Here is a 26656-nt window from a genome sequence, read left to right as displayed (position 1 = left end):
GATGTGTGCAGGTCCATGCCTTCTCAGGAGAAATGGGGTGATGGAAATTAAGCTAGGAGTGAAAAGGGGAAATCCAGGAAGCACAGCAGCCTTTAACTAGGTCACAGTAGTAGCTGCTACCTCATAACTGTCCTTTCTTTCTGAACAAAGGAGGGTCACTCTGGTCAGAAAGGGTCCTTTGGTCAAAGGGTCACTGCACCCTCTGAACCCTACAAAACAGTATGCTTCCTTCCAGACCTGTAAACCTCCAAGATGGCCATCTTTTGCTTTGAAGTGTTAACACACACACTCAATTATAGCAATTTTGCTGGTCATAATAGATTAGCAATGGTATTTTTCTTGTCCAGATTCTACATTTTATACATCTACATTTTTTAGAACTAACCTCTTTGTTATTTTATATGAAATCTTGCTGTATGCTAGCCTAGGGTAGATGGATAATACATTAATATTTATGCTCCACTCAAGGGAAGTCAAATTGGTACAATTCTTTCACCGCTATCATTTGAAAAGGATGATTAATTGAAAAGCATACAGATTAAACACTGTGCAGCCTGTTCCCCTAGCAACAATCACAGACTATTTTTCCTGAAACCCAGGTTTCTGCCTTGAGCTAAGTTTGCATAGCTCCTGAACAGAAATTGGCATATCAGCTAATCAGTGCATCATTCATCTCTAACATATCCCAGAGAGCAACTCTGGTGAGCTTCACATCAGTGATGAGAATGGCAAGTGACGGGTCATGGGTGACCATGGCTTGTTGTGAACTTTTAGGACACCATTGCAAAGCTGATGAGGAGGCTCTGAGCATGATCGTACCTATGCAGTGAGTCACTTTCCAACTGAAGGAAAACAAGGTTGTTCTCATCATTTATAATTTTCTGAGAAATCCTTGTTGCTGTGGTGATCCCGAGGCCTTTCAGCTTAGAAAAATGGAAAGTCTGCATTGCTACTAGCATGGCTCGGAAATGACAAATATATTGTAGGTGGTGGACTATGATGGTGTCAGAGACCTAACTGGACAATTCGACAGGAGCAACAAAGCACAGCCCAGAAAGAAAATGTCCATCAGATACTGGCCCCTGGAAAGGCTCAGAGCTGTGTATTGATAACGCTGCTGCCCCAGCTGTAACATAGGCTAGTCCCATAGCCTGAGGTCCCTCCATTGTAAAACGAGGCGAAAACAACATCACCTCTTAGCTGGGTGGACAGAGCATGTGTCAGACAGCATCTGTACACCGTGGGCTCAGCATCCAGATGTGGAAGTTGTCATGGGAAGACTCTGCTGCCGCAAGTACCACACGCTCTGCTCAAAGCAAAGATCACAGGAATGACACTAGTATTGACCTCGAAGCTTCCTCCATGCTTCCTGCCTTTTAGAGTATCAGAGAGTGCTAGTTGGGCTGCCTGAGGAGAAAAGCTGTCAGTGAGGTTACCCAGCTGTGAACGTAATGACCAGCCTCGCAAGATAAGTCCATTGGTACAATAGTGGCATTCATATCACAGAGGTAACCAACAGCTTTCGCCTTGGAATTTAAGCCTACTCCAAAGAAAGGAACTCATGCTTTGTATTGTAAATGGCCAAAGAACCCATGGTTGAGGAGTTCTTAGGCCCTAGGAATGAACCTATTACCCTTATTTTGCTTAGTGTACATAGTATCAAGCTGTCTTCCAAAAGGTTATGGTATTTTTCCTTTCATTGAAAACGGATTCTTTTCTCACACAATATACTCTGATTCCGGTTTCTCCTCCCACTATTGCTCCCAGTTCTATCCCACATCCTCTCCCATCAGGAATTATTCCCTCTCTGTCTCTCATTTAAAAAGAACATGCTTCTAAGATATGGCCCAAAAATGTAAAGAAATCAGAGACCCACTCATTCACACATTCGGGAGTCCCATAAAAAATACAAAACTGAGAGCTATATATATTTTCAGAGAACCTGATACAGACCAGTGCAGGCCCTGTGCAGGCTGTTTGAGTCTCCGTGAGCTCACACAAGCTTTGCCCAGTTGATTTAGAAAGCCCTATCCTCCTCCTAGTGTCTCTCATCCCCTCTGGCGCTTGTACTCTTCCTGCCTCCCCTTCTACAGGATTCAACTCTCAGCCTTCATTATGGAAACTGCTTTTTCCACCAGATGGCAGTTAATGCAGAGATTCACAAATGGTCAAAGTGTAGCGATTAAGTGACTGTAGAGCCCTCAGACTTGAAGTTAACAGTGTCTTCTGGACGTGGAAGGCTGTTGCACTCATGGCTCAGGGCAGCTCTGGATGCCGACACAGGATCAAGCCCATCAACATTCCGTCATGGACAGGGGAGAGACTCACAAGGCCCCACCTCTGGAAGGGGCTATTAGCAGTGGGTGGCGTTTTTTATTACACAGAGAAGTACATGATTTCAGAAGGAAAGAACAGTGTTTCTGAGCGTTAACGTGTAACTTCACTATCTACAGTGGATAGTGTTTAGGACCCATGTCTAATATATACACGAGATTAATCAGAGCCAATTTTCTTAACACTTTTAAGTTTCAAACTCACAGACTATTTTTCATTAAAAAAAAAAACTCACTGTGTTCTGATTTTTTTTTTCAAGCTCAACTGGAGCACTCTTTTATGTTTCACAGTTTTTCCCAGCTGCAGGGTGTATGTTTTTTTTTTTTTTAATTTTTTAGTACAATATATTTTGATCAGGTTTCTCCTCCCCCAGATCCTCCCTACCCACTCAACTATAGCGCTCTCTCTCTCTCTCTCTCTTTCAAAAAACAATATATAATAAGGAATATTAAAACAAGCAAACAACAAAAACAAGACAAAAATTGCCAAAACAAACGGAATAGAAATCTCATGGAGTTTGTTTTGTGTTGACCAGCTACTCCTGGACTGTAGCAAGCAGGGCATCTTGAATCCCAGGGATCCCCTCGTGTTCTTTGTCCAGTGACTTCAGCTCTCTGAGCTCCAGTTCTTCAATGGAAAATTGCAGAAAGAAAATAAAAGCACAAAGATGCACTGGGAAAATAAGTTACTGTGAGCAAGTTGTTTAGCCTCATGGAGTGTGGCTGTAATGCTTTCCAGACACGGGAAATTCTCAGCATCGAAATATTTAATCCCAGCATGCAAGGGCCAGTGGTGGCTCACACCTCTGATCGCAGAACACAGGAGGCTAAGGCAAGTAGAATGAGAGTTCCAAGCCATCTTGGGCCACAGTGAGCTACTGGCTTGCCCATGAGACCCTAACACACCAATATACATGCATGCATACATACATACATATGTGTGTATACATGCATATATATATGTGTGTGTGTGTATATATATACATATATATATATGTACATATATATTCATTTTCTCTTCTCACTGTAAACCTGACCACTAAGGGAGGCCCTCTAAGACTGTTCATCCCATTTTCATTACTGAAGGGCCATGCTTTTAGTGTCTCTTTATAGCGGGATATTCCATATGGGGCAGCACCTTCAACCTGTAAGCATGTTAATTTAGAGGTGTTCCCGTGTTTATGTATCTACACCTGCCTGTTATATTCATGTCATCAGTAAGAACAGCCTCACACTGGTCTGTCTCTTTTGATTAAACTCTGTACAGGGCACCATGCTTTGCAAGCTCTTTTCACTTCTTGAAGGTTAAAGCCAGTGATTGTTATGTGTTTCTTTCACCGATGGAAGAAGAATGATGCTAAGTAGGAATTGGGTTGAGTCCGTGCTGTAGTAGAAAAAGGAACTGAAATAGCCATAATTTAATAAATGTAAAACAGAATATGTAATGCCCTGCGCAGCTTAGCAGAAATGGCTGTGGAAAACATGAGAAAGTGCACTGACAGAATCCTCCGGTGTGGACTCCAGAGGGAGGAATGTAGAACGATCCAGCAGAACTGGAGGGGAAAAAAATGGCTGGTAGCTACCCCAAGTTGTAGGGCAAGCAGGAAGCCAAACAGGGAGGTGCCAACAGCAAGTGTGCTCTGGGTGGTGCGTGTGCATGCTGGAGAGGCCAGCAGACACAGAACCTGAGAGAAAGGCAATTAATTGGCTGTCGTGAAAACATCACCAGAAAACCTCCCAAAATGTGTTCTAAGCAGCGACACCAAGGCCAGATATAAATTAACAAGAGCTCAGGAAGAATGGGTGGGTGGACAGTAAATGCAGCTAGAACAGAGCAGTGGTCCTGAAGAAAACAAAGCAGACGGGGGATGGCACAGATGAAGTCAGAGAAACCAGGATGAGGCAGGGAACATCCCTGACTCCGGGTGGTGATGGACAAAGGCCAGTTTGAGTCAAATGGCTCTTTCTCACAGTCTTCCACCTCAACTGTTAAAAGTGTAAGAAAGATGAGAAGTGTAAGTTCCCGGAGCCAGTGGTTCCCATTTTTCCAGATGTTCGGTGCTTGTCTAAGATTGCAACCAAGATCTGCATGTGTTAAAATTATTTTCAAAATGGTTACAGTAAGACTTAAATATAAAAACTAATGTCTAAGGGTTAGATAATTAATCTCTGTTGTCTAATAAAGAGTCGTTTTAAAAAAGACAAGGAAAACGTTTTAAAGTTCAATTTTAATTGAAAGTAAACTTTCTGTCTTATACCTGACTAGGTTCCCCAAGATGAATGGACAGGGTACACGCCTCGCGGGAAGGACGATGAGATTCCATGCCGGAGGATGCGAAGTGGCAGCTACATCAAGGCCATGGGGGATGAGGACAGCGGGGACTCGGACACGAGTCCCAAGCCATCTCCCAAAATGGCTGCCAGAAGAGAAAGCTATCTCAAGGCTACACAACCATCCCTCACAGAGCTCACCACACTCAAGTAAGCGATCCTACCTCTGTGCTTTCCTGGCATTTGCACCTAGGCTTCGACTGATAGAGTGAAGCAAAAAACATCCTTCAGATGCAGTGGTGTGACGACTGAGTGTCCTGCGGATTTTCACATTGAATTTGACTGGTAGATACCAATGTCATCAAAGATAGCGAGGGCAGGTAGACACTTAGCTCCCAAAAGCAATCAGAATGACTTTTGAAAACACATACACACAATTTCTGGTCAGTAAAAAGGTCTGCATATATATATATATATATATATATATATATATATATATATATATATGTAATATAAAAAATGTTCCATATATATATTTAAGCTACTAAATATAGAAGTAAACTCTTCCTTAAGAGATGTGGATTCTCAAAGGATTGATGTAATGTGATGGCAATGGTTATATCGGAGAAGTTTATAGGATGTGGTTATGCTGGGATATTGGGTAGTACATGACAGTTCTTGATATGCATGTTTGAATCTGAAATTACAGGTTATAAGACCTTAAAAGTGGTTCTTGTTTGTTTTAAAAAATATGAGAAAAACAACTTTGCTAAAGGAAACAACTAGAACTGACCTTTTTTTTTTTTCTTTTTTTGAGACAAGGTCTCACTCTGTTACCCTGGCTAGCCTGATGCTCACTGTGTAGGCCAGGCTGGCCTTGAGATCTGCCTGCCTCTGCCTCCTGGGCTAGGATTAAAGGCCTTTCTACCATACTCGGCTCAGACAATGATGATTTCAAACAGGCCTGTTGTTTTTTATATTATTTATAGGGAGTAAATCAGAGCCTTGAAATATAGATCCATTTGGGCCAGAAAGATATATTGTAGGTAATTAGTGTTTTCAAAGTGTTCTCTTTATAAGATGCATGTGACATACTATTTATGCACTTGAATTGGGTTACAGAGTGAAATATTAAGAGACAAATAAAACAGAAAAGGACAAAACAGTTAAGTTAAAAATACAAATCAGATTATTGATCAAGAACATTGAAGAGCAGCTGACTGATATAACAAGAATTATTTAAATAGTGAAGGACATAAAGAACTGGACAGGAAAATCTACTCTTGGTTCCTATCCAAGGAGCCATATGGTGTTGCTCTGAAATCTTTTTAATTGAAAATTAACATTGATATATTAGTTAACTAACCCACAAAGAGAAGCTCTTCTTTCTCATCTTCCCATCCCATGTTCTTTCACTTTACTTTTGTGTGTTAATCTTAGGGCTATCGTCACAAACTCAGCACAAACAACAAATTTACAGCTTCCTAGCACGAGAAGGTACAAGTGTGGGGCTGTATGCCTGCCAAAACCTGCAGAGGTCAATCGTTCCTTGTTTCTTCCTGAGTTCCGGTTAAAGGCAACACTTGGCATCCCTTGACTGACATTACCTGCAGCTAGCTCATCACCATCATAGCATCAGGGACCTCCTACACTAGCTTTATGTTAACTTGATTAAATCTATAAGACCTCTTCATGCTGTAAGCGTTCACAAATACTGGCAGTGTATCTATTTGGGGGATATGATTCAACCTATCACATGACTCAGTTGGGGAAATTTAAAAGGAGAAACAAATCTCTGTTGAATTTTGACAAGACTGAAAGAGGCTCAAAGAATCAAATAGTGAACTGGTATTATAAAAAATGATAGTAAACCGAGGTGTTGTGCAGTGAGGGCAGCCTGAGACCCTGGCAATATGCGTAATGTATTTAATTACATATTAAATATATAATATGTATAGGTATTATATATAATTTGTAGGCCTTAAAATATCTCTCTGCAAGAGATAGTTATTGTCACAGCCATGGTGTCAAAAGAGACAAGTGAAGGCATGCAGAGGGCAGGAAGTCCCATTAGCCTTTCAAGCTCTTGGGTTAATCTGAAGGGAAGAGATAAGGATGAGCAGCCTCCAGCATTCTCCCCCATCCACAGCACCCTGTCAGGTCATCACCAGGACAAGCGGGACACATCAGCTGAGTGACACGTTGTGTCTTAGGTGATGGGCTACAGTGATTGCCACTGTTCACAGCAATAAGCAGGTACGAAGCAAAGAGTCAAGAGAAGGGCTGTGAGGATAATGAAAAAAAGCTTTGGAAAGGCTGGGAACAAACAGATGCTGAAGTCAACATTCACAGTTTTGCACTGGGGACACTCTGCTGAAAGCTCTTCCCAGAAACACATCCCTTGAAACTAATTCTCCTTTGCCTTCCACATAACACTTCTTCACTAACTTTCTGGGCCATTTCTAGACAGCCACACTCATTTGTTCTCTAGAAGGTTGAAGGGCAGAAAGAAGCAGACAGATAGTGACTGCTGTCAGGTGTACAACTTGGAGACATCGTGACATGCTGCCATCTACAAAGTCCATGTCTGAGAACCATGGAGCTGAGTCACCCAAATAATAATGACAATAACGCCTTAGATAGATACATGTATGCTTTGTGTGGGAGCCACACTCATCTGAGGTATGTGTGGTCCACGGGGCCCCAGGGAGGTTACTCCTGGAGGAGAATGGTCTACTTCAGTGAGGTACTCAAACTGAATGTGAGTCAGGGCTCTTTCTATTCTCCAAACTAATGGAAATTCAAAATGAAAACCAGTTTACTCACAAATTTAAAAACATGTCTGTGTTACTCGGGACAGAATTTCAACAGGCCGTCTGAGCATCCACTCCTATTCCTTAGCATGCCGGAGAATGCCTGAGTACTATGTCACCATGCCTTTCTTCTCTGTATGACCACGGCCTTCCCCAGTATTCCCAGGTCTGTTTATCAGCATGTGTTTCTTCCTGTCCTGTTCTGTGAGTGCCATGCATTACCCCAGTCTATGTATCATGTTTCCACCATACTTAGTCACATGTAATCATTGACTAATGACTAATGTAACCATGTTGAAGAAGAGAAACTCGAAAGTGTCATGACTTGGAATCAATCCTGTCTTAGTCCTTGATGATGTTTTGACTGGAGCCATTATTTTTCTAGAAGTTTGAAGCTTTCAGTCCCTTGTGTGAAAAAAAGATCCCCAGATCCTGGAATTCTGGTTCCCCCAAAAAAGAAAACTATATTTATGTTCCTACTTCTTTGACATTTAACTCAATTTTTTTTCTCCTTCCTCCTCAACAATTCACAGCTTTAGGGATGAATCATAGCCATGAACTAAGATAACTAAAATGAGTCAAGTGGGACGGGTACAACATTCTGTTTGAGGCTTTCCACTCCCCTCCTGTCTCAGAAATGGAGAAGGCACTCCTACACTTTCTCCCATTGTTTTTCTTCTTGTTTTCCAAAAGCATCTTGAAAGTTTGTTTTATGCGTCAGCTACTTAATGTTAGTGATTGAGTCTTCAGCACACAAAGCCTAAGGGCAGGTGAACATTTTGAAATCATCAGAGACTTGGCAAATGAAGTCCATCTTAGGGCTTTGAGAGCTTCTTATAGCTCCTGTCTGAAAGCCACTGCCTTCCCCTGCTCCCCTTCCTCTCCACCCTGCTGACCCTTGACCTCATCACTAGCTTCTCCTCCTCCTGTAATCGCCTAACAATGCATCTGAAATGGCATAGTCCCTAGAAAACTATTATAATGTTTTCCAAAGAAGCTTCTGAATATTTAATGATTAATTTTCAGGCAACTAAGGGAGCGCTTTGGGAGAAAAAGCATCTTCAAAACACTTCCCACAGTTTAGCTCTGAAAAAGAACATAGGTCTTTTATTTGGATTCTTTATGATTTTGTCTGTTTTCGGAGCTAGACTACAAACAGCCATGATGGTTGCTTAAAATCATGCCCAAAGCAGTCTTGAGTTTACTTCACTCAAATATACTACAGAAGGACTGTTCTAAAATGATCCTAAGTGAGCTGTGATTTAAAACATTCTAAAGTTGGGTTGGGTGCAGTGGTGCATGCCTTTAATTCCAGTAGTCAGGGGGCAGAGGCAAGTAGATCTCTGTGAGTTCAAGGCCAGCCTGGTCTATGTAGTGAGTTTCAGGCCAGCCAAGACAGGATCATGAGATCCTTTCTCAAGAATAATAATAATAATAATATGAAATATTCTAAAGTTAAGTTCAAGTACCCAGCAATCCAAAGCAAATGCTTTAAAGTTTCTTCATATTTTTTTTATCCCCTCATCCAAGCATTAGGTGAAAAAAAAAAAATTCCCCTGTGGGAGAAATAGCTTTTAAAGCCTCTAAGAAAGGCTCCAAGACTTATAATGGGACCAGTCAGAGCTCTTAACAGTCTAAATAAAGCATCTAACCAGATACCTCGGGGGATTATATTTCAGGTGGTTAATCCTCGTCTTCATTCATTTCCCAACACCTCGCCTTTTAAAAGATAAATTAATTACTTTTCTCAGGTGACAAAAAGCAACTCGAGGGAGGAAGCTTGTTTTAGCTCACATCTCAGAGGGCACGGTCCATCCTAGCAGCTGGAACTTCTTCCATCTGGACAGTCCACAAAGCACAGAGTTGTTGAAGTTTATGCTTAGCTGGCCCTGGCTCCCTTTTGTTGTTGTTGTTGCGAATGAGAGTCCGCTCTTGTGAGTGGGCACAACCCTCCAAGTGGGTGGGTCTCCCTTCCCCACTCAACCTCACTGACATCATCTCTATGGGTGTGGCTCCAAGGTGATTCCAAGCCCAGTCACGATGACGATGAAGGCGAAACACCCAAGCGGCTAATGGCCCAACATCTGCCTATAAGTCTCAGACGTGCAGAGTGAATGGGATGCCCTAAGCTGACACCTGACGCTCCACGTCTAGGCTGTAGAAGCCAGCATCAGCAGATCCCAGAATAATAGATGAACATTAGCTTCCCTCATCCTGCACTCACTGACCCTTTTTGTTTGTGGCTGCCATTGCACATCTACATGATGGGTCTCTGAGGAACTTCTTGACACTGATTGGAAAAAAAAAAATGTAAGGATGAAGCATAAAAAAAAAAAACAAAACCTGATTACTCACAGTTTAAAGACGAGAGGAAGCAGGACAGGCAAGTGAAATGCTTTCAGGGTGCCAGCAGGGTATTCAACTTTAAAATTACGGTCTGCATCAAGAACATAAAAAACTTGTCTTTGTATAATTTCTTCTTTCTTTCTAGACTCACTGTGTCCCTGATTTTTCCTCACGCTCCGCATGCCCCTCCTACCCACCGACTGTTCTTCATGTTGTTTCTCTTCCCAGAAAAGGAAGAGGGTGGAAGATATGGGAGCACTGCTATTTTTTTTTTTTTACCAAATATATGGCCATATTTAAGAACATAGCAATATGCATCATCCATCTCTGTCCTTGCCTCTGCTCTTTTGTTGTGTGTTTTCCCCCAAATCCTTTCCCATTCCTCTCCTACCTTTCCCAGAGTGTGATTGTAACATAAACTAGCAAGCACCCTGTACAATGTAGGGAGGACGGATAGACACTAAAACATTGTGAATTTATATCCCCAGCAACAACAGTACCTTCTCTTACTGTCCCCAGTTTTTCCAGCTCCCTTCTCGCTCTCCAAAATAATAAGTTGAAAGTGTTAAAGCAGGAGCATCATTCCTTCTCATAGACAAGTTAGCACTGCTTGTAGGCAGAGACCTTTAAAACCCCTTCGGGAATGAGCCTGACCGAAGAGGGGAAACAACTGTCATGTGCCTGTTGCGTCAGTCCCTGGTCACCAGGCCAAGCATCAAAACCCGGTCCTTCCCTGAAGGGGAATGCCCACCTTCAGATGCTATTAGTCTGTTGAATGCCATGGCCTGTGCTCTATCTGATATCCTACTATGTGGTTACTCTGTTAAAAGTCCATCTTAGCCTTCTAAGATGCATGGATTGAGCTGTCATACATGACCTTGGTCAGAGAGGAGAAATAGGTGTGGGTGTTTAATGGGTGAAAAGAAGTCTGGAGTCTTTACAGAGAGCTTGAATGCACAGATGAAAACACAGAAATATATTTACCTCTTCTTAAAGGTTTTTTTTAAAATGTTTTTAATTGTATGTGTGCATGTTGGGGAAGGTATGTGCACATGAGTGCAAATGCCAGCAGAGACCAGAAGAGGGCGCCAGATCTCCTGGCTCTGCAGTTATAGATGGTTATGAGGTTCCCTGATGTGGATGCTGGGAACAGAACTCAGGTCCTCTGGAAGAGCAGCAAGAATTCTTAACCACTGAGCACCTCCCCAGCCCAGATACGTACATTTTCACAAAGTTCTCAGGACACAACTGAGTGCAAGAGTTTTACACACATGCTTTCATTTTAGTCACCACCACTCTTTATGTCTAATTTAGATACTTTTACAGACAAGGGATCCAAGTTTTGTTGAGACTAAATAATGTATCAAACATTAACTCTGGAGTATAATAAGAGTTAAGACTTGGGCCTTTGTGCTGAGTGAAGAAAACATAGAGTTGGGTGGAAAACTTGCTAAAATCACAGTGAACTGGTTTTTAAAGGAAAGGAAAGGAAAGTCAAGTGACCTTAAACAGCCCAGGAAAAGGAGACAAACAAATCAGATAGTAATGTTGAAGATCGGATTCAAGGTGGCGTCAGAAGCTTGGTGAGGTAAATTCTGACCCATAAGTATAAGCAGAAGATGTGCACCTATGACAAGAAGGAATTTGAGAATGTTCTGCCTCGGGCTTCTAGGATGGAAAGAGAAAGAACCAAACAGCCAAAGGCTCAGAGGGCAGGAGGTGTTAACTGACAGAAGACAGGAACAGAAGAGGTGGCCTCCTGGGGCCTGCCTTCAGCTTTATGGGGACAAGTACCTGACCTTCCAGTGCATGCCAGAGACATCTTCAAATATCTGCAGACTGGCATTGCATCTCTGACAGACTGCACTGAGCTATACAAACAGAACCAGGATAGCAGAGAGATGTGAGCAAGAAAGAAACTCAGAGTAGGGTTCTCAGTGAAAGTGCTCTGTTCCCCCAGGTATAGCTGGTCAAGGATGCTGCCCACTCTCCTGTGAGGAAGACTGCTACTTGCAAAGGGTCTTAAAGTCTCCATGCCTTGCCTATCTGCTTGCTGGCATCCATCAATGCAAAACCTATACCCTCTGTTGGAGTACAGTGTACCCATGTAAAGAAAATACCCTATTTCCAATCAGGCTATGTCCATATGCTCCACTCATTGACTCACGCATTACACATATATCCAGGACCCGTAATGTTTAAATCATTTATACTTTTGTTTCAATACATGCACTAAATATGTTATTAAAACCTGATATTCCAGATCACAACACATACACACACACACACACACACACACACACACACACACACACCACACATACACACACGAGTCCAGAAGATCAGCACAACAGCGTGTACGCAGCTTGAAATTCAGAGGCTAGAGGTATCGGTGTTCACATGTGCCTTACTGCGTTTTCTGTTGCTATAACTGGACACCACAGGGTAGTGAATTATTAAATTTGGAAGTTTTTAAAACATAAAATTTGAAGTTATTTGGCTTACTAGTGTGGAAAAATGGGAAATCCAGCTACACAGTACAGCATCTAGTTTATATCATAACATGATGGGACCATCACACACAGGGAGAGGTATGGCAGGGGCACCATGGAGAAGGACAAGGCCTGGTAGCTACAGTCCCTCTTCCTCATCTGATAAAGCCACTAGCACCACCAGGAAGGCCCCACCCTCAGGACCTCATCTCATCCTCGCTACAAGATATCATTAACACATAACCTTGGAAGCTGATGCCAACTCATGAATATAGCTTGTCAGGAAAAGAAGAGGTCAGATCATAACGATGGTTTGGTTTGAAATTTCTCTGGCATGGGAAAGGGAATTTTGGTATCCAGGGAGGGCAGTTTGTTTTTGTCTTTTTGTGCTATTGTATGAGGATAATTGCAGTTTTTCTAGTTTTGCTTTTCTCTTCTATCCTCCGAGAAACCTCTGTCCTCCTCGAGCAGTGGCTATCAACCTATGGGTCAAAACCATTTTGGAGGTCAAATTAACCTTTCACAGAGGTCACACATTAGATATCCTGAGTATTAGATATTTGCATGATGATTCACAACAGGAGTAGCAAAATTAGTTATCAGGTGGTGACAAAAATAATTTTGTGGTTGGGGTTCACACAGCATGAACTGTATTAAAGGGTGGCAGCATTAGGAAAGTTGAGAACCACTAGAAGGTGAGACATCACTCAAGACCAAAAGCTTCTTCAACAGGAAGTCCAGCCAGTCATATGCAAAGCAGCCTCTAGCCCTCGTTAGAAGAAAGTCTATACAGATGTGTCTTAACAGAGGATGCCTATGGAAGAGGAAGACTGTCCAAATCCCCATGTAGGAAACAGGAGAAAATCAGCACCACAGCCCAGAGGTCAGGTTGCCTACGAGAAAGAACAATCAAGTCAACTGTTAGAGAAATCTCCTGAGCAACCATGTAAACACCCTATGTTATGCTTCCCTGAGAGCTTTTGCTAATTTTCCTTGGAGTCTCAAGTGTGATAAAACGTCTATGTAAGAGTCTTCCAGCCTGAGGAGCCTAAGATGTCAGCACGGGGCCAGTCAGCACTGTCCCCGTACCATGAGCACGAATCCTGCATTTCCAAACTGAGCTTGTGGGAAGACGACATTTCGGTTCCCTAAATATACCCATCTCTTCTTAGCTCTCTTCTTTCTCTTGGTGGAATTACCTCTGTCCAAAAGCGACAAAGCATTGTGGGTTTCGAGTCTAGCATCTTTGAGCTCTATGGCTTCACTATTTCTCACTTGAATGATTCCAATGAGCCAATTTTTCTTGCTGCTGGGAGCTTCTCTCTCTTCCAGCTCTTCCCAGGGCCTTCTTATGAGGTTGCTGAAATCTCAGAATCTCACTTTGCCTATGTACAAAGTCCTCAACAGAGCATTCCAAAGCACCAACGTCCTCTCTCCTCCACGCTCTCACCTTGTATCCCTCTGCACCGTTCCCAGGTCTCAACCATGGGGAGAGCTAGATTATTCTGGATCCTGCATTTAATCTAGGTTTTAGATAGACTAGATTGAGGTGGGTCTGTTGGAACCGGAGACTTTCAACAGCTGCAAGTAAACACACTTGCACACCACTGCGTGTTCACCTGGGATCATTAGGAAACTCTGCTCACCGTGGTTACCCTGTACCATGTGGATACTCCACATCGGAAACTCTCTAAAGCTCTCCAAAGAAGAGCGAGAGCAGAAGACCATAAAGCTTGCAATTGGGAGTGAAGCAGGCCACCTCCCTTCCCATTCCATCGACCAAAGCTGACTTCAAAGAGCCAGGCAACCTGACCTGTGCCAGGACAAGACTGCAAACACTGTCAACAACTCTAAAAACCACCAAGGTCTGTCATTTTGGACACTAAATATTTAGCCTACTCTGTCCTGAAAGAAAAATAGATTCATACTCACCACCAGAGGGGGTGGGGAAGTCTAGAATCTCCATTCTTTCCTGGAAGAATATCTACATTAAACTCTATATCCTGTGGCAGATGTGTGGCGGTGTGTACTAAAGAAAATGAGGCATGGTCCAGATGGGTGTTTGTGACATATACACCCAAAAGGGCAAATGATCTGCCTCCCATATATCTGATATAATTGTAAAGTAATAGAAAAAGACCCTAATCAACACTTTCATTAGGAAGGAAGAAGACAGGATCACAGTATACATGGGCCCATGCAGTCCTACTGGGTTGCTGGGACCTTTCCTTGGGGAGGGTAATGTTTCTTGATGATGCTACAAATCCACTCCCTGGGAACAACTTCCTGTCTAGTGTCCTCCCTTTCTTTGTACCTCTTCCTTGGAAGGACATTTCTGTTATCCTCCTTGACTGTATCTATAGTCCGTTCTGAGGAACATTTGTTCCCTGGGAGACCGAGTGGTATTTCAGGACTCCTCCAGAGACGTGTCCTTTGATCTAATCTTGTGGTTCCTTGAACAGTACAGCTCCGTTATGCTGCAGGCACCCTCTTATCTCTTGACGCCAGTGAGTCTGTTGATTATCATACTCACAGGATCCACGTAGATACAGTTTCTATCTGGACTTGGATTGCTGGCCTGCTTATCCACTTGCCTCCATCTTGGAGACTCTCAGCTCATTGAACCAGGTTAGAGAACCAGATTTATTAACTTCTTTCTTCCGAATAGTTTTGTCTAATCAGAAGGATCTTCTTAATTGAATCTTATTCTAATTTCTCTGAGTCTTTCGGAGGGTTAAACAATGGGAAAGGTGGCCATGTCCTTGGATGGAAGTTTGCTAGAAGAGGTGAATGTCACATTCCTTCATCCTTCAAAGTTCCTCACGTTTTATTTTCCCTTCTACAAGTTAGTTTAAAACCAATTCCTTCTTCCAGTCTAGCAAGCTCTCAGATGTCTATCCTGTCTCCTCCATGGCTACTTGAAAGAACAGCCCCTTTTTTCTCTCAGTTTATTTCCTTCCCAACATGAAATAGCCTGTCAGATGTTGCCAACAGCAACCAACATGTTATCAACAGTATGTTTCGAGTTCATGAGTTACATCATCTCTTCCAGGCTGTACAAAACCATTTACAAAATGATTCGCTTACTGGGGAGCACGAATCAATACTTTTTCCAGCCTCTAATGATAATTATTTTGCTGATGACCAATAAGTCCTGAGACCGTAAGGCATATACTTCGAGATTTTTCATTCTTCTGTTACAGGGATACCTTATTCTGTTACAGGGATACCTTATTCTGTTACAGGGATACCTTATTTCTTATTAAAACTTATGCCCCAGCAAGGACAGGTCAATCTGTGCTCTGCTGATAAGCCATTCCCTGGTGACCCCAGTTGAACTCCTGCTGTGTGTCAGAGGACAGGAGGCTCTGCTTATTGTGGTCTCTCATAGTCAGAATAGCGGCGGCTCTACTTCAGCGCCTGCCTCCACAGTTGCCAAGTAACAAAGGGAACGTGGTGGATGGAGCACTGTTTCCTAGAGGCGAGACACAGCTTGGGCTTATATTTCACTGCTAAAGCAAGCTGCATGGCCACACCTCATTTCAAAGAGCCGGGGAAGAGGGGTACTGCCATAAGCCTAGAAAACTGAGACCTGGGGCAGATTGGTGAGCAGCAGCCACCACAGCTCAAGGTCTTCCCTCCCAGCTGCACACACTGCCCTTGCTCCCCCCCCCCCCGTTCCCCCCATGAAACATCCGAAAACACAGCCCGGACTCGGAGGCTAGATATCTCAGCTCTGTCATTCCAAGTCTCATACAGGGAAAATGATTTGACCGTTCTATGCCTCAGCCTCCTCATCAGTGACGTGGGGGTCGGATCGGTAGTTGTGGAGGTGATGTGTGTGAGGCACCTAGCCCGTGGGAGACGCTCTCTGCAGCTTAGATGCCATCAGCATCTCCTCAGATCCTTAGAGTAACCAAGAATGGGCCAGATGGACGTTTTCTGTTCTTTTAAATCTGCAACTTCAATGTAAACACTTTCCCAGGGCCAGTATTTCTTCTTCCTGAGAATTCCCAGAATTACCTGCGAAGGTAATTAGCCTTATGCCCTTTTCTAGTATAATTTCTTTCTCCTTCGTGTAGAAGACAAGCATTGTTTGTGCAGCCTTTGGCACAGGACCAGCCCCGTGCAGATGTGTGCTCACTAGGCCACAACCACCCCTGCGTGTCTAATGTAGGTGGGACAGGAGCTTCACCCAGTGGGCATCAACCCACGTCCTCAGGGTGGACGGCCATCCAGCCTCCGCCAGGAGTCTTCCGGCTGTGTCTGCTCTCCCTCAGATTCTTCGGCCTTCCCACGCTTCAGACTCTGTAGTTCTCTGGAGAGCTGTTGCCTCTCAGCCCTGCTTAGCACTGCCAGCCCACCTGGAGGTTGGGAGCTCAGTGTGTCAGGTACACATTACCGTGTTAAAAATATCTACACAGCCGTCCCCAGCATTGTCACCCACTCTGAACACTGGCATAGTGCCTTTAGTTTATCTGGGGGATCCCTACGATTCTATTTAATTAAGGAGTCCTTTTAGAACTGAGAGTGGATCTTCTTCAATGTCCCCACTAACTGCTCGCTACTTTTAAAACTTGTCTGGAAAATCCACATAAGCCAGAGAAGGGGAGGGGCATCTGGTCATCTATGCTGATGAATAGCACTATTTCCCTTCTCCTCGGTGTCTCTCTTTCCAAGATTAGCAGCGGCAAACAACCGCCTATTCAGAATTCTGCGTGCATCTTGTTTGATCCCAGTGTTCTCAAAGGGACTGTGGAGCTGACTTCAGCAAGAAGATTCCTGGGGTTTCTCCTTATCAGCCGGTGCACTGCTCTGCCCTCTGAGCTCTGGCCCTCTGCCCTCTGTGCCAACTTTCTTCATCTAAGTGACTCATGGAACAGTGAGGACTTTTTCCTGCAAGCAATCTGGGGACTGCCTGTACCATCTGGGCATTGTTCTTGACTTTCAGCCTAGAACCTTCTTTCAGTTCTCTGGATCACTTCTCTTTCCCAGAAAAAGCAGGGCCGAGTGTTCTTGGCATAGACCTAGGTTACCAATTGCATATGAAATTGCCCACACCTGAGTCATTCCTGGGCCAGACTTCAGAAGTTTTTACTCTGCTGATGGTATAGGCATCTAAGATTGGACTTATCCTGGAGCCTGTCCTCTCGGAGCCTTAGATTAAAGAACTAACTAAAAACCTCTGGTGGGGCTTCCGTACTCCATGAAGAAAGGTTATTCAGTGGGTGAAGACACTTTCTGTCAAGCCTGAGGACCTTAGTTTGATCCCCAAGACCCACATAATGGAAGGTGAGAACCTCCTCTCCCAAATTGTTCTCTGACTTCCACATAGATGTTGCGGCACATTCTCAAGTAAGTAAGCAAATAGACAGATGATTGATAGGGTTTTAAATGTTTTATTAGTATATACTAATTGTCCACAATAATGGTTTTCATTATTACATTTCCATACATATATATAATGTTTCAATCGTATCCCTCACTTCTGTCCCCTGACTGCTCCCAATAATCCCTTTTATCTAAAGGCTCCATTCACCGATGCCCTAACTGCTTATTGGTCCAGTCAAGTTGATAGTCAGCATTAACCAACCCAATCAGCTTTTCATCACTGTGACAAGCTACCTGATCTATGTGGCGTACAAAGGGAAGGCGTGTTTGGGCTCATGGCTTCTGAGGTTTTAATGCCTGGTTGGATGGCTCCATCACTTTGGGGCCTGTATGAGGCTAAGCATCATGGTAGAGAAAGTAGCATTAGAACCAAACCGCTTACCAAATGGCTACATGGAAGCATGTGGGAGAGGATAAGAAGTTACTAGTATCCCCTGTAGTGTCGCCCTCCAACAACCCAACATCACCACAGGCCAGTGACTGAGTCCTCCCTGCACGTGTGACCTTTGGGAGATGTTTAAGGTCCAAGCCATAGCACTGACAATTCTCATCAAGCCCGAGACTACATTGCCACAATGCCACTTCACAGAAATGTGTCTAATCAGCTAACGAGAGCCATCGGGGACATCAGCAGCCCAGCAAGACCCAGAAAACAGAGATTATGACCCCACATGACACGAGCACCTCTATACATAAAAACACATGGCCTTTCCGACATGTTATGAACAGTGTGTGTGTGTGTGTGTGTGTGTGTGTGTGTGTGTTGCATTTTCTTTGCCTTTCTTTTCTCTTCAGGGGTGTGGGTACAAGCTCTTTTCTTGACAAACACACCTTAAGTATGTTTTCTATGAGTGCACAAGACTCCTACATTTTTCTATTTTCATGTGTGTGGTGTGTGTATATGTCTTAAAATGTGTGAGGGTACATGTGTGGGGAGCATTTAGGGCCTTAGATTGATGTCGAGAATCATCCTTCACATCATTTCCACATTATTCACTGAAGTAGGGTCTGTCAGTGAACCCCAAATCTCGCCAATATGGCTACTCTTTCTAACCAACTTGTTCTAAGGGTCCCCTATCTCTGTCTTCCAAAGAAAGCTAGAATTTCAGCTACCTTTCCACTCTTGCACAGCATCATGTGCATTCTAGGGATCCAGACTCCACTTCTAATGCTTGGTGACAAGCACTTTGACCACTAAGCCACCTCTCCTTTGTAACAATTTCTGGATACTCCATTGTGTCCATGTACCATGTCTATGCAACCAGTATCCTCTTTAAGGAACATTTGTATCCAGGGTTATGGCAGGCCTAATCCTAGGAACATGAGATATTCATTACGTATCAAAATGGTCATGAAACTGTAACCTTTGCATGAGAGTGTAGGAAGAAGCTGAGATTAAAAAGTAATTTCAATAAACATAATAGCTTAGGACCTTGGATCACCGAGTCATTTAAAAGCAGGGAAAATAAAACAGAAAGCATGATATAAAACAGCAAAATGCTTTCCCAGCCACTAGGATGATACAGGCTGATGACAAAGCCTGCCTGTTCTGCTCCCAGCGGGCAAACCTGCACTCCAACCCTGTCACTTGAGGGCAGACATAGTAATCTACCGCTGGGAAGCAGCTAGGGCACCATCCCTGGATTTGTTGTTTGGTTTTTCTTTTTAAGCTCATGTCTCACTGACATTTCACCAAATGCTTAAAAATAAAAAATAAAAATAAAAGAAAATTCTAGCATCTTTCCTTTCTGTACATCTTGAGAATGGGCTGCATAGACAGTGAGAGCCCCACTCCCGCTGTTTCCTAGCTTTCTTTCCCTGTCAACTGAAGGAAAACCTTCATTTCAGGTAGAGGGAGCCCCTGATAATATTCAAGGAAGAAGTAGTGGCCCTTGTGGAAAAACATGTCAGTTGTTTCGTTTGTTTTTTTCAAAATTGGGCAAATTCATTAAATCCCTGTGCTCTTCAGTGCTCACTGCCCTCATACCCCCCTGGGTTTATTAAGTAGTTGCCTATAGCAACCACCCACATCTTAAGGAGCAGAACTGGGTATTGTGGAAATAGCCAGTCGAGCATCTTCTGTCTTGGCCTCCATGCTTAGTCTCTGAGCCCTGGAGGCAACCGCATTAAAATTTAAATAATATGTTAAACATGTAACCGTGGCTTCTGCTCTTCTTTGCATTTTTAAGGGTGCTACTTTTGGAATAACACACTAAATGCTCACAGCTGCTATCGTCAGGGCCCACTGGTCACCCTCAGTCCTGACAGTGATGAAACAGTGTCTAGAAGGAGAGGAAGCTCAGGCCAAAGGCACAAGAGATCAGCCGCCTCCTCTGCTCCTCTCACCCTTCATGGTAGCACCCACATTTCTGGGGTCCCCCAGGGACCTCAGGCTGAAGCGTTCCCCAGAGAAGGTTCCCCGAGAGAATGGGGAAGGCAGCCAAGGGTACATGGGTGGACCTCACCATTCTGCTTCATCCCGTGAGGTGCTTTGTTTCTCGCGGGTTCGTGTGAAAAAATGTACCTCTTTACCTATGTAAATATCTGTGAAGATCAGCTGTGCTAATGAAGGTTGAATTACTGACTTAGCACACTCTGTGTGGACGAGGTGTCTCATCTACCAGGAACAAATTTTATTTGAAACAAACAACCTTAGTGTGGGGAGGGACCACCCGGCAGTTAACGGACACACTGCTCTTGCAGCGGGATCAGAATTTGGCTCCAATGCCTTCCTCCCACCTCCATGGACATCACACTCAGATGCACACACACAAACACACACACACACAAACACAAAGATGAAAGTGGGGTAACTGAAAACCCTATAATGCATTTATTTAGAAAGACTAGGTCTTCCCCTATCCCGACCCCGTACACACCACAGTGCACCAGGCATAACCATGGAGAGCTGCCTGGCCCTGTAACTCCTCCCCCAGACCGGTAACTCCCCCTGTTCCATTCAGCCTAAAGGACTCTTCTAGACTGAGCCAGCACCACTCTGACACTACCTGTTCCCTTTCCTCCCTGTCCCCAGAAGGGAGGCTTTTCTCTCGCCGACCCCAGAGGCTCGAACGGCTGAACGTGAAGTGGTCTTCTTTTTCATCCCTGTTCAGTTTTCCCCTCTGACAACAGATCTGTCCTCTCTCCCTGACTCCTCTCCTTCATAGGGAGAATTCCCTAGCAAGTCGCAGTGACAGATGGACAGACAAATGAAGCCAGGCGTGTTTCTAACCTGGTGGCTTTGCTGTGCTTGTAGGAACTCAGTGAGTCGGGGAGCGGGGTCAGGATGGTCCAGATCCTTTGTTCTCGTACGCTGTGGCACACTGAATCATTGTTGCGCATGACCAAGGTGGGTAAATTATGCACGCATCCCTCTGCAGTAAAAGAGGTGGAAAAATTAAGAATACCCAGCTTATGCGATCTCTTATGCCTTCGATGGATGGTACAGGACTTTCTTCACTTACTGTCTTTATTTTCTACACTTCAGTCTGTTCTTGGTAGTGTGCTGAGGGGTCCACAAGACACGGCAGACAGGGCAGTTAAAACAACAGAAACCTACTTTCTCCCGGTTCTGCAGGTCGGAAGTCTGAGACAAGGCGCCCTTACCGTCAGAGAGACTTCCTCCGATTTCTCTCATACAGAGAGCTGCTGGGGACACAATGGGCAGTCTCTGACAAGGACGCTAATCCCATCATGAAGGCCCCACCCTCATGACATGATCTAAACCTACTGACTCCCCCCAGACTCCTTCCCTTGGGATGCGAGGCCTTCGGCGTGAACTGGAGGAAACACGCTTTGTTCCACAGCACCTGACATTTTAATATGTTAAAAAAAAAAAAAGTGTTGTTACATTCTGGGAAGGAGAAACTATTTGCTAAAGTGTTTTCCAGATACCAGTGGCTCGTGGCTATGGAAAGTGCTTTGGTGGCACAATGATGAGACTCAAATTGGTCTCATCTTATGCCAGTTTCAGTGCTTTCTGACTGAGCAGTATGACCTATGGGTCTGTAGCACAATTGTGAATCTCATTCAGGTGACACAGGTCTGTATAGCTCAGTGCATGGACCCGTCTTCCTGGCTACATCCTGCCTGCCCATGGAGTGTTGTGGTATAAGAAGACATACTCCATATGCAATAGCTATCGGTGAGTGTGTCATGGCTGTGTGCTTTCTGCCGTTGTGAAAGTTTATCACTTGTTGCTCATTTGATAGTTGAACAGCCTCCTTTTAGGCAGGAGAATTTGCTCCACAGTGATAGACTGTGTTAGCTTTCTGTTACTATTACTGAAGGAAATGTTGATAATGCTGATAAAGAATATGTTTATAGAAAGGAAGGATCTGTGTTTGGGTCCACTTCATGGGTTCCAGTTCGTGTTGATTAGCCCTGTTGTTTTTAAGCTTGGAACAAGGTGTCTCGCAGAAGGAGCACATGATGAAGTAACTCACAAAATGAGAAGAAAAGAAAAGGGCTAGCATCCTACTCCTCCCCCAGAAGGCTGCACCCATGACCTGAAGATTTCCCCTCAACATCTTAAAGGTTCTATCCTACCCCAGGAGTGCCACGTAGGGGACCAAGGTTTTACCAAGTGGATCTTTGGGGGTTACTACAGATCCAAAGCATATAGTTGAGATAATGATCCATACCGGGGTGCAGCCCCATGGCCGGTGAATTTTCTGTAACACTAATTGCCAGGGGGGGGGAGGGTAAAGGAGGTGATTTTGTAGAAGAGAAAAGGAGAATCGTTTCCTCTCTACATCTGCTCTGAAAGGTTTCCCAGACAACCCTGAGCCTGGAGTCCTTAGTTCCGTGCCCATCTTCAGAACAGACTCATTTTTTTTTCCTCCCTCTGTCTCTGCACTGCAGCACAGGACAGACGCAGACGAGTGACGTCTCTGTGTCACTGACGTGTGCCCGAGGTTGCTGGGGAAACCTGGCATCACTTGGCAAGAACCCACCGTCCCGAGTCCTGTGAAGCCTTTGAGGGTCAGACCACATGTCCCCACAGCTGACCAACACCTTTGGTTTGGTTCATGCCACAGTTCCACCTTGCAACACCGCCAGATGCCCATGAGACACCATGGAAAGATCTGAGTTATGTCGTAGGTTTGGACTGGTGTGTGGGAAAAGAGCATTTGTGCTTCGCTGCTGCGATCTGTATTCTACAAGCCATAAAGCCATAAGAAAAGAGATGCACAAAATGGAGAAAATACATTTATTTAATGCGTCTACCCTAGCCCCCAGTAAGAAAATCTCCTTATCGATTTATGTTAGCTCTTAAAGGCACGCCAAGCTACCTTTTATATCAGAAAATATTTAACGTATTTTTGACAATTACTACTCAAAAATAGAAAGGAGGGGGAGAGGGAGAGAGAGAGAGAGACAGACAGACAGAGAGACACAGAGAGAGAGAGTGAGAGGGAAATCTCCTTACCTATTTCAAGCCAAAGTTTTTTTCTGGCTTTTTATGGCATCCAAGTTTCCTATTTCCTCTGACATTCATTAAGTGGGCCCATGACCTTCCTTTGGCCTGCCAGAATGTCTGTGTATATCCGCCAAATACTGGGGCCATGCCACTTTGGAAATAAGTGACCAACTCACAAGGGAAATTTGCTGAAATGAATTTCCCCTTCAGTGATAAATGGGTTTTCGCTGATGTAATCTACAGCCTCTAAGACACTGCAGCTGAGAATGAAGTGTAGGCTTTCACCGTGGAAGGCTAGCATGCAGCGATCTGGCAGAAGTCAGTGGTGGGGGAGGGGAAACGAGGGGCACACTCACCATAGGTTAGGAATCAGCCAGATCCTGTGCTGAGAATCCACAGCATTCTCTCTGTCCCTGGGTACCTAGTCTGTGACCCACAGCCACACGCCCAGCTGGGCAATTAGGCAGAGTCACCTGCCAACTTCTTCAATTCTGCCCTTTGGAGGCAGTTGGCCAAGTCACACCTTTGTGTGAGCTGGCAGGGGAGGGAGGATGATTGAATGACTGAACCCCCGATCTCTCGTGTCATCCTTTCCGGTACCCTAAAAAATCTCAACTGTTAGAAGACCCCCCTTGGCACACAGAGGAACTTGCCACTTGGATCAGAAAGAAGCGCAAAGCAGGATACGTCCAGTTGATTATTCACCGTTTTGCCACACACACACACACACACACACACACACACACACACACAGGCTTGGGTTTGACTGCCTGGCCATAAGGAGCGGCACCATTAGGAGGCGTGGCCTTGGTGGAGGAAGTGTGTCACTGTGGGGGCGGGCTTTGAGGTCTCCTATGCTCGAGCCACGTCTAGTGTGGCACAGAGTCCCCTTCTGCCAGCTGTAGATCAAGAGGTAGGACTCTCAGCTCCAGCACTGAGTCTGCCTACACGCTGCCATGCTTCCCACCATGATGATAATGGACTAAACCTCTGAAACCAGCCAGCCCCAATGAAATGTTTTCCTTTATAAGAGTTGCTGTGATTGTGGTGTCTCTTCACAGCAATAAAACCCTAACCAGACCAACAAGGTTTCAGAAACGAGATTTTTTTTTCACTTTGAATTCTGAAGTCAGGAAGATTTTTTTAATTTAATTTAATTTAATTAATTACACTATTCACTTTGTATCCCCCCATAAGCCCCTCCCTCCTCCCCTCCCGGCCCCACCCTTCCTTCCCCTTCTGCCTGGGCCAGCCGGGCAGAGTCGAACGGTTCTTGAGTTGGGTGTGAGGATTAAAATTAATAAAATAAACACACAGCACACAGGAAACTTTTTAAAGGTCCAGACTCGACAGCTTTTGCAAAAGGCAGACTGCTGCAGCAAGCAGCAAGTCTCAAGTGCTGCCTCATCCTCTGCCTCCGGCCTTCTGACCCCTTTATTTATTTTGAGGAGTTACTTTAGCCAGTAAAACATCTCAGAACAAAAGGTCAATTTGCACAAGGAGCCTGAGGAAGAGGTGTAACCCTCACAAGCTATCCCACCTGTTGTTACAAACAAAAGAAGATGGACTTGCAAGTTCTCCTCTGCCATTAGTAAAGACCTGCTAAAAGCCATCTCTCCGCTGAGATTTAAATATCAAAGCAGGCCGCTGAGTCACGGCTCCCGACACCCTTCTTCACGAATGCCCCTCCCCAAGTTCACTGATAAGGGAGGTCCTCCTCTCCTTCTTTCTGATCCTAGTCTGTTAGGTCTCATCAGGACTGACTGCATATCATCTTCTGTGGCCTGGTAAGGCTGCTCCCCCCTCAGGGGGAGGTGATCAAAGAGCAGGCCAATCAGATTTTTAAAAAAAAAGGATTACTGCCTAAAAGTTAAAGTGGACTGTGAACAAACGGCACACTCACACGTGCTGACATCTCCCTGGAGTCTTATTTATGTTGGATCCCAGGTGACAAGTTTCTTGTCTTATTACTGATCTCTGGCCAGCCAACAACACCATCGGTGCTGTGACGGTTAGAAAGCGACTAAAGGCGGAAGTGCCACCACCTAGGAGATGCGATGGCAAGCCAATCTAACCGACAGTCTGGGACGGGTGCTGGCAGAGGAGAAGAGGGCGACCCATCTAGTCACAGATGAAGTTCTTGTGTGCACATGACATGCTTATTCATGCGTGTGTTCATGGAAAGCCAAAGATGTCCTGGGTACCAGACTCTTCCAGGACTTCAAATAATGTACTCAATCAGCTCTGCCCTGTGAATCCTCTGTTCTGGAAGGACAGATGCCAAAACTAGTGTTGACCATCACCAGGCCTGAGCACCTAGTCTACTTTGGACCAACAGATATTAGAACTACTAAGCCAAAACTTCTCTCCTTTGGTCCATTCCCCAGGGCATCTGACCACACAAAGCAATGACCAACATATCCAAGAATTCAGCCTTTTTTTTTTTTTTTTTTTTTTTTGCCATAAGTGAGGGGTGAATTAGGTTTGAATATCATCAGCAGAGCAGCAAGGACCGTAGTGGAGTATGTGAATGGGAAGATGGGTTTTACGGCACCCCGCCTGTGATAGATTGCCCTTGTACAAGGCACTATTGCCTGCGAGTCATGCTGTCTGTCATAACCCAGACCCCAGAAAGTGGACGAGAGTCAAACCCTCCAAGTGCTTCTGCAGAACGGCTGAGAGGGAGTGGAGGCAAGACAAAGCAGGTAGAAGTAGGCATTACCAGAGCGAACAAAGTGTTGGGGGCAAACAGAGTGGCCATTTGGTCACATGCAACGTCTCTGGATGAGCCATTGGAGCTAATGCAGACCTGTTTACCAGAGAAAGGGCTGGAAACCTACATGCCAGTTCCTTCCAGGCGTCTATCTGCTTTTGCCAAAGCTTCTGTGGGCCCAGGCTTCCTGGGGACTGGGTAAAGTAAGGCCCCATCCTGAGAAGGCCAAGAGGTGTTCAGTGCCCAGGGAATGAAGACAACAGGGGTAGACTCTACCCCTAGCAGTGGCATGAGCCATCCCGCGGCTGCTCTCAGTTCAGGAAACGGGGCAAGTGTGCAAGCGAAAGGGTCAAGCAAGACCAAAAGCATCAGAGAGCCGCATAAACTCAGCCCAGTATGACATCTCAACAGTTCAGCCAACTGAGGCTTGGTCTGGACTCTCACTGGTGCTGGCAGAGGTGGTGGGCTGGGGGCGGGCGGTAGGGAGGGTAGCTGCAGATGGTAGTGAGACAGGCTGAATCCTCTGCTTCCTCCTCCGTGGGCTGAACCCTCACCTGGAGTTGCAAGGTCCAACCTCCTGGGTGAAAGGGTTGAAAATCAGGAGGAAAAGTCTGTGGCACTGGACGGGAACTCCATCAGGGAGACCAGCGTGGCATCAAAGCAGAGTGTCTTGGCTCCAGCATTCACGAGGGTTGCTGCTCTGTGATTGTTCAAACCAACCATTTCTGAGGCTGGAGTGGGGTCCCCTGGGATAAAGTATGCCCTGGGCAGAGCATCACCCAGCCAGGTCCAGGTGAAGAGCCTTACTGTGCAGATGGGAAACAGATAGGGATTGACCGTGACTTTCTGACCTATACGATAAATTTAGGCAATTT

General features: G+C 44.8%; 1 protein-coding gene across 24 annotated transcripts in view; it reads left to right on the top strand.

The window, feature by feature from the left end:
- Dlgap1 (DLG associated protein 1) overlaps positions 1-26656 on the top strand; it is a 784196-nt gene that overhangs the window by 570561 nt on the left and 186979 nt on the right. For all 24 annotated transcript variants that reach the window (XM_060368165.1, XM_060368163.1, XM_060368160.1 and 21 more), the window contains one exon: positions 4600-4814. In XM_060368165.1, the coding sequence (XP_060224148.1) occupies positions 4600-4814 (215 nt within the window). The remainder of the gene's footprint in view (positions 1-4599; positions 4815-26656) is intronic.

The sequence above is a fragment of the Meriones unguiculatus genome, chromosome 15 (assembly GCF_030254825.1).
Source record: "Meriones unguiculatus strain TT.TT164.6M chromosome 15, Bangor_MerUng_6.1, whole genome shotgun sequence".
NCBI classification, from domain to species: domain Eukaryota; kingdom Metazoa; phylum Chordata; class Mammalia; order Rodentia; family Muridae; genus Meriones; species Meriones unguiculatus.
Note: the sequence above shows the minus strand (reverse complement) of the source record. Positions and strands in the feature narration are given on the sequence as shown.